The following is a 12,092-nucleotide window of genomic DNA, read 5'->3' as shown; positions in this document are numbered from 1 at the left end:
CATGTGCGCGTTCGTGTGTGTTGGAGGAGGGGCTCTGTAAAGGAAGTGGCAGATTTTTTCCGGTTGTGTATTTTCAAATTCTAGCGCACTCGAGCTGGTTTCTCCAAAATGACCTATTCCACCTTTAATGCATGATACTTATCTTTCCACATATATTCTTTTAACTTACATATTTTTAACAAATTCGTACACGTTGTATTAATTTATTATTAATGTAAACATTCATGTACATATTGCATATCATGTGTATTTCTGTTTACCATAGCATACCATAACCCCCTGATTCATAAAACGCATATTTCATCATCCTGAATGAAATGTTATTCAGATTGTATTCCTGTTATTAACATTGTATGGTTAATGCTGTTATAATTTAACTAGTTGTGCATTATACATTGACATCAACCTCTATGCTTTGGCCCAACAAGAGGTTTTAAGTAATGTAATAATTCACCAAAAATGTTTTAGACTCCAAAAGAAAATCAAATAAGAGTAATGCAGGGTCAATACAATAAAACCTACAAAGATGTTTACTAATCAATAGGTAATCATGTCTCAGAGAAAAGAGGTGACCAATCAATCACGATGTAAATGACACACATAGACTAACCTAAGTCCGCATTGATTTCACTTTGCCTTCGGTTCTGAATCCTCAACTGCAGGACTGAAAGACAAAACAGAGGTTAAGCTGCTGTGCTAAGAACAAACAAAAATAAAGATTAAATATCGCAAGTTACTCAGATACAGTAAGTTGGTTTGATTTGAAGGAAAATGATCTGGTAAAAAGAAACTACTGACGTATAAAGGTAAGAGTTTAGCAATGCAAACATCAGGATCATCGTTAAATGATACAGCCTTGTAAATGACTTCACCTCAAGCTTTGCAATGCTTATAGATTATGTATCTCCTTGCATGCCTGCACAGATCTACACACCACCGAATGCACATTAGCATTCAGTACATACACAGCAGGGCTGGGCATGATACATGTCTGNTGCTCATATCTGATCTTCCATTAAAGGTGGGGTAGGTAAGTTTGAGAAACCGGCTCGAGATACACTTTTTGTTATATTCCATGGAATGCTGTTAACATCCCGATAGCAATGAATATCTTAAGTGCTTTGACAAAACATCCATAAAAAATGTCATCTGTGGAAGCCGTGGCGCTGTAAAAAGCACGACCAATCATTTTAGCCGGCGGATGTTAACAGCATTCCATGGAATATAACAAAAAGTGTATCTCGAGCCGGTTTCTCAAACTTACCTACCCCACCTTTAATGGAAGATCAGATATGAGCATACATTCAACATAATTATCAGATCTCAGCACTCAATGCAATAAACAGTAATTTAGTATAGAGATACAAAAACAATCTCCAGGACTGTGTAGATATGCTGCTCTCCTGCTTTAGCCCGCCCCCCCCCCTATGAGGCTGAAGCAGGTTGCACACAAAGTGCTGCACACACCCCGCCGACACAAAAGAGCACCTCATACTGTAACTTGGAAAGATGAGTGAAGGCTGAAAAATGCTTTGTTGATGCTCTGGTTCACCTCATTTGCTCCTCTACTACATAAGAATCTTCTAAAAATAACAAAAACAACAACTACTGCCTTTCATCATATAACCCCATCTTCTCTGTTTCTATAGGGTTAAAATCTGCCTGCCAACCTAAAAAAGCAGAGAAAGACCAGAGTGAAGCTCTGGTGAGTAGAGTCCAGTTTCTCAATAATATACAACAGCATTACTTTTTCACAGTATCGATCAAATAATCATGTTGATGCAGTAAGAGTAATCCATGAAATATAGTTTTCCCCAAACACGTGTTTTTTCCATTCCTGTTCATTTGTATGGTTGACTATAGGAGGTACTTCATGCCAAAGACATTTTTAGTAACCTGTCTTATTTACACTCGTGAGACAATCATTAACATGAAGTTTATCAGTCAGTTTTCTTGAAATCAATAATTTGACCTGTTACAGCAGTGCGTCTTGTTTTTGCACAGGATCCATTCCTTTATTGACTTTGCAAATGTTCTTAGAGAAACTCTGGTGTGAATGTCATTAGGCTATATTGGCAGTGAAGTACAGTGTTATTTAGATTTATCCTGAATAAAATGCAATGTTGGCCCTGGCTGTTGGTTGACCTGCTGTTTCCTGATGCAGCGTCTTACTGAAGATGGTGCTGCACAGAAGTTGCCCCCTGGTGGTCTCAATGCTGAAACTGCAAAAGGTGATGCCCTGCATACAATAATGTAGCTATCTCCTTCCTGCTCTACCCTGTGTCCTCCCAACAAATTGCATAGTGGCATATTTCCCTCTCTCTCTGTTCCTCTGTCTGTATTTTATCACACATTTTATGCTCTACGTTTCCTGTTGTACAGTGTGAGGAAATGAGGCGTGTAAATCTGGCGATAGGCTTGGTGTTTCATCAGCTGTCAGTTAAATAGATATGTGACCTTGTTGTACACTGTAACTCTGCATTTTAAGCAGCCTGCAAACATATCAGTGATTGACAGCGTATGATAAACTCACCACCCATCCAGGGATCAGAGCCGTTATTTACTGGCATCTCTCTCTGTTCTCCACACCTTTAACCTCCCTTTCAATTTGAAAAGACTATTATTATAACATTAGGCCTTTCAAACTCCCTCATTTCCTTTTCTGCCCTTTTTTAAATGTTGGGTGAGTGTGTGTGTTCACTTCCAAGGGAGAACATCTCCCTGTGGACAGGAGTGTTTACTATTTTCAGATGCTCTGCTGGTTCGAATGTGGATTGACTGCCTGTGGCAACACCGTTGTGCCACACTCACATCACATATGTTCTGAAATCCTGTTGCTTCCCTCTCTCTCCAAATCCCCTCTTCTCTCTGCCGGTCTCCCATCTGTCCCCCCCATCTCGCCACTTATATGCACCATTTCTCTGTGCCCCTGCAGAGAGGACTGTGTGTGGGGCCCAGAGGCAGAAGAAGACTCGGCATACGCAGGACCTTACTGAAAGGATCCGGCGTCCGCCAGGGCCTGTGGATCAACAGCACGAACACACACTGCCCCTGGAGAACCGTGAGTCAACACACATCCTCATGCACAGGCACACACAGACAGTCACACACATTTATTTTTCTCCTCATCCAATCTCCTCTCCTCCTCCTTTGACCTTACCTCCTTTGACTTTTCATTTCCTCAGGCCCTGCCTCTTTCCCTCTCTCCGCTGATGTCTTCGAAGATGACATTTCCTCCTGCCCCTCCTCCTCGCCTACTGAGCATCATGGCGTTCATCAATCAACAGCCTTTTCTTCATTGCCAGGGCTCTCAGGTGACCAATTACTGAGTGACTTCTCAGCTGTGGGCCGACCCCTGGTCCACAGCCCTGGACATGCACAGGTGAGGAAACATCACTGATATTAGGACTCACCAAGGATACATGAATTCCTACCAATAAACTCTGATCAATACATCAAAGTGAATTTCAATCATCTCATATGTCAACTCTGATAATCTGTTATTCTGCCTTCAGTCTGGTTTGGCATTGCTCCCGGCAACCGAGGGCATTCGACAACCCATGAGTGTAACACTTTGTGAATCAAACGGCATGGCAACACCTGGGAGACCGAATGGGATGTATCTGACCTCTCAGACCACACCCCTGCTGCCAAAGGTAATGTTGGGTTAGTGCATGCTAATGCGCCCAATGCAAACCCAGTGCTTTGACTCATTTTGTGACTCATTTAAATTTCACAAGGGCCATGTTTGTATGGAATAATTTCATGACACTTTGAATAACATTATATTGTCAAGAATCTAGTCAATTCAATGTGGTCTCATCACATTTCCATCCAGAAAAAAAACAGCATTTATATTTAGTTTATGTTTGTACGTGCTCGTTATTGTGACATGTAGTCACAGCAGGTATCCAGCACAAACAATAAAAGAGCATTGTGGATGTCTTCATCCTAACAGCATGGTCACTCATCTGTTTTGTCAAACACAATTCTCTGCTGTATGCTGCTCTGCATTCATTACTGTCAATTTTCACTTCTGGGGGAGCTCAGTATTTGCCCTGTAGGTTAACACATTCACACACAAGCAGCATGGCTGCATGTCAGAAACACATATGCTGCCATCTGGAGATTTGCGAGGCATTTGTAAATGTAATGTAAGAGTTTAACCTTGACATGGGGCAAATGCCGTCTGACAACGTGAAAGGACTTGATATTTGTCAGAGATATTATACATACTGCTCTTGAAATTAGAGATCACAGTAAAGCTGAATTGTGGGCAATGTGTCTCTTTACAGACAGCTCAGCCTCTAAGCCCCACCTGCGCCTCCTCACTGCCCACCTCCCTCAACTTCAACCATCTTCCCCGCCCACGGAAACCGCGGGACACCAAACCCAAAATGAGGAAACTCAAATATCACCAGTACATTCCTCCAGACCAGAGAGGAGGGTCTGGGACTGGAGGTATGGATACAATGCTTTACAACATTTAGTCACACATTCTATCAATTTGTCAAATCAAAGCTTGGATCGTGGCACGCTGTTGACATTTTTCCTTTAAAATTGTTTATTTCTTTATTTCTAGGAGGAACCAAACAGAAGAGCCCGGCTCCTAGCCAGTCCTTAGACCCAGCCTACTCCCATCTACTGAAACAGCAGCAGGTCTTCCTGCAGCTGCAAATCCTCCAGAACCAGCAACAACAGCAACAGCAACAGCAGCATCAGCAGCAACAGCAGCTCACTGTTGTGCCCAGGTATATCAACAGATTACCTTTGATGCAGTGTTAGGAAATCCAGATTGTTAAACCAGACAGTTATCCGCTTTGTTAATGAGTTATTAGTCCTCAGACACTTTTGGTGAGTAAATGCTTCTATAAATCCTCCAGTGATCACAATGATCTTGTGAAGTCTTCTGGAGCCATGCCACTGAATCCCCAACCTGTTCCCGCCACAACAAACCACACCCCTACAGACACAAACCCTGCTTCCAAGCCTGAGCTTCTCCCTGCAAATCTCGTTGATCTAACAGTAAGAAAAGCATGAAAGCACTGAACCTTTTATTTTAAAAATGTATTACGAAGACATCTCTTAAGTGTCCTTTCTTCTCTTCCCTCTCCTCAGGTGTCAGAGTTACGGCAGCAGCTGCGAAAGCGTGGCCTCCCCGTCTCCGGCACAAAGCCCACTCTGTTGCAGCGTCTCCGCCCGTTCCAGATTCCTCACTCCTGCCTCACCCCTGCTCCCCTCTGCCAGCTGGGTACCAGCCTGGAGCCTCTCACCCCTACTGCCCTGTTGCCATCCAGCCAGAGCCCCGGCTCCAGCTCCAGCTCGGGACTAGACTCCCCCAGCAGAAGCCCGAATCAACAGATGTACATCCCGGACAGAGGAGTCCCTAATGGGATTCTCAGTGACGCTCAAAATGGAATTCTGAACAATATGCCACATGGTTTCTCGAATGCTTCAGTCAGTTTGGCAGGTGAACAATGTCTTTCCAACGCTGTCTTCATGGCTCCTGCCAGCACCGCCTCAGGAACTCCAAGTCCCAGTCTCCCCATGTCGTCGTCCTCGCCCCTGCAGTGTGGGACCCCCTGGAGAAATGAGAACGATCAGCAGCAGCAGCAGCAGCAGGAGCTGAGCGTGGAGCTGGAGATGAGGGAGAGGTTACGGAGCAGGCCTAGGGACCGCACCACCAGCTCTGGCAATGAGGTGTGCAGAGACAGGCTTGGATCATTGCTCTATGATGAGATGCAGAATGACAGCAAGACTGCTTTCCCAGAATCATTCATGTTTTTTATGTATCATCTCTTACAGTCTTGTGGGGGATCCCTTCATCCGTTCCTGCAACAGGATCCTGGATGCTCCAGAGGGAAGCCAGAAACAGACGCACAGACGGAGGTGTTGTTTACACAGGTAAACATGCAAATCAATACACACACATCTTGGATAATCACTTTTCAAGGGCACACTACACAACCTTCAATCTGTAAAACTGGTCAAACATGTGAGCAAACTCCCATCACCCAGCTGTCAACTAATTTACCCCTGCTTTCTAATCAGGTGTTTTGCTGCCAACCGTGTGATGTGATTGGCCAGGATTTTGAGCTGCCAGTGCAGATTACAGCGAGTCCAGTTCAGACCTTGCCCAGTGTTCGCAGCTTGGACGAAGAACTACAGGAGGCGATCCAGAAAGCGCAGGTTAGATTCTGTGGCTGAGCAGGAGGACATCATCAAAAGCTACTTTTACACAGTTTGGAATTAAGTGTTTCTTTTGGCCACAGATGGACCCTCGGCAGTCCATAGATGACATTCTTGATGAGCCCATAGCTTGTGTTGGTAAGTATCCAATAATTAAAAAAGAATACAGCTTATATTTTTTTTAGTGTCTCATCCTTTTTACTACCTCTGTTACAGGCTCTGTTAATGTCTGTGATCATAAATCCCCCGCTCACTCAGTCCCGGGCCCTTCGCCGCCTCCTCCTCAGACGGATCAGTGCCAGGCCTCCCAGCAGCACAGGGATGACAGCTTCCTGCCCTCACCTCTTTGCTCTTCTCTCTTACTGGAACTCCCTCCATCTCCAGCTGTAATAAATCCCAGCCAGGTGAACCCAGCTCCTCGCCCGCCTCCCATTTGTACTTCCCCTCTGCCGTCCACTGGGAAGTCACGGAAACGACGGGCTCCGACATCATTTGACGCTGCTGACTGGCTTGAAACACTGACGTCTGGCCTCCGCCCTCTTACACCCCCGACAGCTCCTTTTGTTGAGTCTGACTTCAGTCTAGATTCAGATCTGAATGTCAGTCGAGTGTTGGATCTAATGATAGAGCAGTGGTGAGGAATTCTGTGTGCATAACTGTTTGTATCTACTGTATGTGAGCGTTTTTTGATGGTTGTGAATGGGGCAGCATGCATCCCACTGAGGGCACAAGATTGTGAATAGCCTCCATCATTGAAAGGCTGTCAGAGTCACTGGCTCCACGCAATGTCGAGAGCTGGATTCATTGCAGCGAAGAGATTAAACATGGCTTTGATGGGGCAAAGAGAGCACAAACACAAGCACACACATAGACACTGCAGAGTGCTGTTTAAAAGCACTTGGGCTCAGCCAGAAATGGCAAACAAACAACACATCTGTGGACTGACACACTCCACAGCACAATGTTTGCAGTGCTAAACAAAAGAAAACCTGGTGGCATATTAATTTAAACATGCTTCCTTGATGCGCTGGGAGAATGTTGTTTCTGACTTATCTCCAAAACCTGTTGTCGTATTGGGTCGAGTGTGGCCCCTGGTGTTGACTCAGTCATTGAGTCCTAGCCATTCATAAAGCCCATTTAGAGTGTGTAAAAGCCAGACAGAGCACACAGCTTGTGTGTGGCTCCAGACCTTAACCCCGGTGCCAGACACACAGTCGGCATGCAGAGGGAGCAAGCTGGCACAAGCTGCAAACTAGCAGTGTGTGTGTGGTGCTCATGCGTACGTGCAAGTGTGTGTGAAAGCTTATGTGTTGAGTATGTGTGTGTTCAATATGTCTGACTGTGTGTGACTGAGCACACAAGGCTGCTTCTGTTTTATACGTGTCAACACCCAACTGCTTCCATGTAAATTTCAACGCCAAATGCACTTGTAGTTATTTGTTTGCTTATAATTAAGTGTGCCTGTTTGTGTGTGTAATAAGATTGAACGGTGAGAGGATACATGTGGAAGACAGAGAAAAAAAAAAGCTTTGGCTTTCTATGTCCATATTTCAGACCAGACATTTCATTGTAGGCTCATTGCCAGCGGGCAGCAACTCCAGTGTCGTTATCCAGTGTAATCATCAGCACAGCCACATTACCTTGTTCAAGTCACTGTTCTCAAGGAGAGCAATCAGGCAACCACCCCAAAAATAGTGCCCATACAAATGCTCCAATCAGAGGGACCTTTCCTCATCGCTTTGCAAAAACAGGTGGTCATTTTGTTCCCTGATTAACCCCCAACCGTGTCTGGCCCGCTGCACAGTGCTTACCCGGCGACTAGAAAAGCACAATTTAGCACAATTTATAACCCAACCCCAAGGCCACACCTGTTCACTTAGTTTTATTTATTTATTATTAATTCCATACGTATTATTTGACATTGTTAAATCTTTGCTGTATATTTCAATCTACAAAAACGACCATTTATATTTAATGAAAATGCACTGTAGAATTAGCAGACAATAATATATTTGGAGAAGCTTCTTAATGATGACAGAAATTTTGCTTTTTATCCTGCATGATTTACTGGTCGTACAGAAACGGGCACATTATTTGTTTGCATAATACACTTTCAGTGAGTTATGATTCCATTCTCAACCCCGCTTAACATCATGAAGAATAAAGTCTGATGGGGGTAAACTGCCATTAACCTCTGTCGAACATTTGTATTGTTTCTTAACTAACTGGACGTCTTTCTGAAAGACCACTTTTTTTTTTAAATCCCTAAGCCTGGTCCCCTTCTCAGTCTCCAAAGTATTGTGTTAAAAATAAAGGTTAAGTCCTGAGTGCAATATGATTTGTGTAAAGGGCACATAAACTGGCAGATATGAGGTCATCATGTCATGTTTTTTGTATGCAAATGTTTCAGTGTTGCTGCCGGTCTGTTCCTTGTTCTGATAATGAACCGGTGTCTTACTAAGCAAGACAGCCATCGTAAATGATTGGAACAAGATGTCTGTGCATTGGCAAACTTTCAACACACAGCTCTATGTTGAAGGGATTCTTGTACAGCTTTAACTACAGCGACTATGAAAAATGCAGTAGAATGTCGATCGATTGCTATGATAATCATAGCGATCAATAGACATTGCCTGCTGCATGAATAAAAAAAGGAAAGAAAAATGATTGGCAGGAGAGTAAGATGCTACCTCCTGTGACTTCCACTGCTTTACGGCCGACACCAGTGTTTACCTTGTTGCTTATTTAATTTCCAAACACTGGTGCAGAGTTTCCTGGAACACGCCTGAGATAGTTTCACTTGACTTAAACGCAGGTCAAATTCTTCTGTTTCGATCTAGGTTTTAATCTGTCCTGTTTGAAGCTGGTTAGGACAGATGTCAACTGGAAATACTATTTCAGGTTAATGAAACTCTGTTGGCAATGTCTGCTGCTATAAATGTGAAAATGTGAAAGAAAGTAAAATATGTTTGCTTTATTTATTATGTAAATTATTCATGTAAAAGATATCAACCACTGTCCAAAATTGTATTTAAAAGCAATAAGAAAATTAAAGTCTTAATAGATTTTCTATTTTGTTCCTCTTTGTTTTTTTTCATTTTTTTTCCATTTCTGTAACATGAAACAATTAAAGGATAAACACGTGTTTGTTTCATGAAGAAAGAATGACTGATATATTTTCCAGGAAACGTTGCCAAATGATGTCTGATCAAATATTGACATGGAAAAAGTAACATTAAATATTAAAGTGCACCACTAGGACTCTTACAAATATATGAAGCAGTCCCAACATCTACATAGATTGATGGTTAATCTTCACAATGACACAGGTTTGTAATGTAGATAGAACAATTATGTAGCTATACATCATAAAGAGATCTACTATAAAGGTTGCCCCACACAGTAAAGGCTATGGATTACATTTCTGAAATGAAAAGGTGGTTAAACTAAATGTATGTGTGTTGATCATCCACTTGATTCAATATAGTTATGTAGAGGGGTCGGGGCATAGTAGTTCAAATTTAAACAACTCAGTTAGGATCAAAAAATCAGATTAGACTAACATGTTAAGGTAAACGAGCCCCTGCCCCATGCACTCCCCAGATATAAAGGATGTCAAGGGGGAAACACAGTTAGATTTTTCTAAGAATGTTCTAATCATTCCCATATAACCTGAGGTGAGGCCAAATGTGAGGCCTTTACTTGTGGCTTGGAGCAGGAGGTCCAGTTTAAAAAGCAAATACAAATAAACTATTTAAAAAGAAATTATATGTTATTATCAGTAGGCTATGACGTTTTTTTACTGTTATCTAACGAGATTAATTATTAACAAAATATAAATAATTGTAGCAATTTCGTTTTTTAAATCCGACCTCAGTTGACCCCGTCTTTTGATTGGTTGCTGAAAGGTCATGCTAGCTAGCTAAACTTCACGGTTCAAATAAAGTGTGAGCGCAGCGGCTGTTTCACGCCGAACAGCGATTTGTTTCGTAAAAAAAGCAAGGTTGGAAGATAACCGAAGCAGAAATGGATTAAGGGACGATAAACTGTCTGCTAAACTTTACCTGGCGAGGCAACAACCTGCGTGAGCCGTGGAGCACCTATGTTTCTACGGCCACACCACCATGCGTTGCTGGACTTATCCAAGATGTTGTGTACCTTTTCGACATTGCATGTTTCTTCAGCTCCACACAAACCTTAGTTATTCGTGCCTACATCGGCTAAAGATACCTTCAGATCAGATTGCACTGCTTACCGTTTTCATACTTTATATATCTTAGCATATTCATACACACTGTTCATACTGCTCACAGGCTGCTGTGTATATCTAGTGTATTCATACTGTATTAACTGTTTATTCATCATTCAATTAATTCTATATTTTATTCTGTAGATTGTGTACATTACTTTTCACTTTACTGCTTGTTGCACTCCTGGTTGGAAGCTAAACTGCATTTCGTTGTCTCAGTAGGCCTACCTGTAATATGTGCAATAACAATAAAGTTGAATCTAATCTAGAGCAGGAACAAATGTATTTACTTAGTACATATCTGACATTAACGATTAAACACATTTGTGCATTCTTTATAAATGCAAACCGAGTCAAGCCGACTCCGGAGGTGGCGGTATGCACCTTAAAGTTGTTTGCAATCCGCCAAAAAACCGGAAGAAGAAGACTCCGAGCTGTCCGACTTCAGGCGAGCTTTTTGAGACCTACCCCAGCTGCGATCGGCTATTCTCGTCTACTTTCGAGGCGAGCCGCAGCTCGTCTCAAACAAGCCTAATCTATAGAGTGGCGAAGTCACGCCCATCTACTTCCGCCCCATGGGACCTTATTTCTGAAAAATTATGTATTGAAGTCAATGGGGAGAGAAAGATTATCTTTCGATCCCGTTTGAATTGTGCCAGGAATAACACATATGATGTTTGTCAATCTTAAAAAATCTATTCCATGTCAAAAAAGTCACAGTTTGTCTTAAAACTGTTGAAATATAAGACTATGAAAAATACGCAACTAGAAAGACTACAAATCCCAGAGTCGAGTAAGTGAATTTAGCTATCTGACATTAACGTTACACATTGCACTCGTGTTACTCACCGAAACCTTGTAAAGCCTGTCCCGCATGCTGGAACCGACTAACTCCCCTTTTGTGTATGTACAGTTCTCAACATGGCCAGACTTGTAGTGATTTTCACCTCTTTTAATACTTTTCGCTTCATTCTGAAAGAAAGAGGTGAAATGTGCTAACGTGACGGCCATCTTGGTGTTGGTGACGTATGCAAGACCAGAGTTGTAGTTCATTGAGCGCTTCACACAAAAAAATGTTTACTTCGCAGTTTTACGACACATTTGAATTTTTTTGACTTGCAAAATTATCTTTTAAATTGACAAACATCATATGTGTAATTCGTTGCACAATTCAAACGGGATCAAAATATAATCTTTCTCTCTCCATTGACTTCAATACATACTTTTTCCGAAATAAGGTCCCATGGAGGTCTCCCGGAAGGGGAGGGACTTTGCCACTCTATTGCCAAATAAGTTTCCCATACTTTCCCTTGATTTGTTTTGGTGAATAACAATAAACAAAGAGACATGTTGATTCAGGTTTTGAGTTAAATGTCACAACAACTTTTAAATGGATTTCCAAGCAATTTGGTGAATGTACAAGAATGCTATGGAAACAACATGACGGTGTGTCTGATATCTTCTACATATAAAGACGGAGAAAGTAAAGAATACAATTTATGTTTAAATGTTAGCAACCCCCGAAGAGGCACAAGCTCTTACTTTGAGTCTGGAGTTTCAATCAATTCTAAATCATCAGTAAAGTCTACGACCATATTTCGGAGGGATATGCTACATATTAACTTTCTATTTATGCATTTCAATTCTTCATTAA

At 42.1% G+C, this 12,092-nt stretch overlaps 1 protein-coding gene across 1 annotated transcript; it reads left to right on the top strand.

The window, feature by feature from the left end:
• The first annotated feature begins 550 nt into the window (after positions 1 to 550).
• Positions 551 to 9,251, top strand: LOC104960480 (myocardin). The gene is made up of 15 exons (XM_010788548.1): positions 551 to 587; positions 1,022 to 1,030; positions 1,578 to 1,705; positions 2,165 to 2,231; positions 2,936 to 3,061; positions 3,186 to 3,382; positions 3,516 to 3,656; positions 4,296 to 4,461; positions 4,583 to 4,751; positions 4,884 to 5,025; positions 5,119 to 5,700; positions 5,806 to 5,904; positions 6,052 to 6,189; positions 6,273 to 6,327; positions 6,406 to 9,251. The coding sequence occupies exons 1-15, from the start codon at positions 551 to 553 to the stop codon at positions 6,825 to 6,827; spliced, it is 2,478 nt and encodes an 825-aa protein (XP_010786850.1). The 3' UTR covers positions 6,828 to 9,251.
• Positions 9,252 to 12,092: the final 2,841 nt, after the last annotated feature.

The sequence above is a fragment of the Notothenia coriiceps genome, unplaced genomic scaffold, assembly GCF_000735185.1.
Source record: "Notothenia coriiceps isolate Sejong01 unplaced genomic scaffold, NC01 NC01_scaffold00031853, whole genome shotgun sequence".
Classification (NCBI taxonomy): domain Eukaryota; kingdom Metazoa; phylum Chordata; class Actinopteri; order Perciformes; family Nototheniidae; genus Notothenia; species Notothenia coriiceps.
The sequence above is the reverse complement of the archived record's forward strand: the minus strand, read 5'-3'. Positions and strand labels throughout refer to the sequence as shown.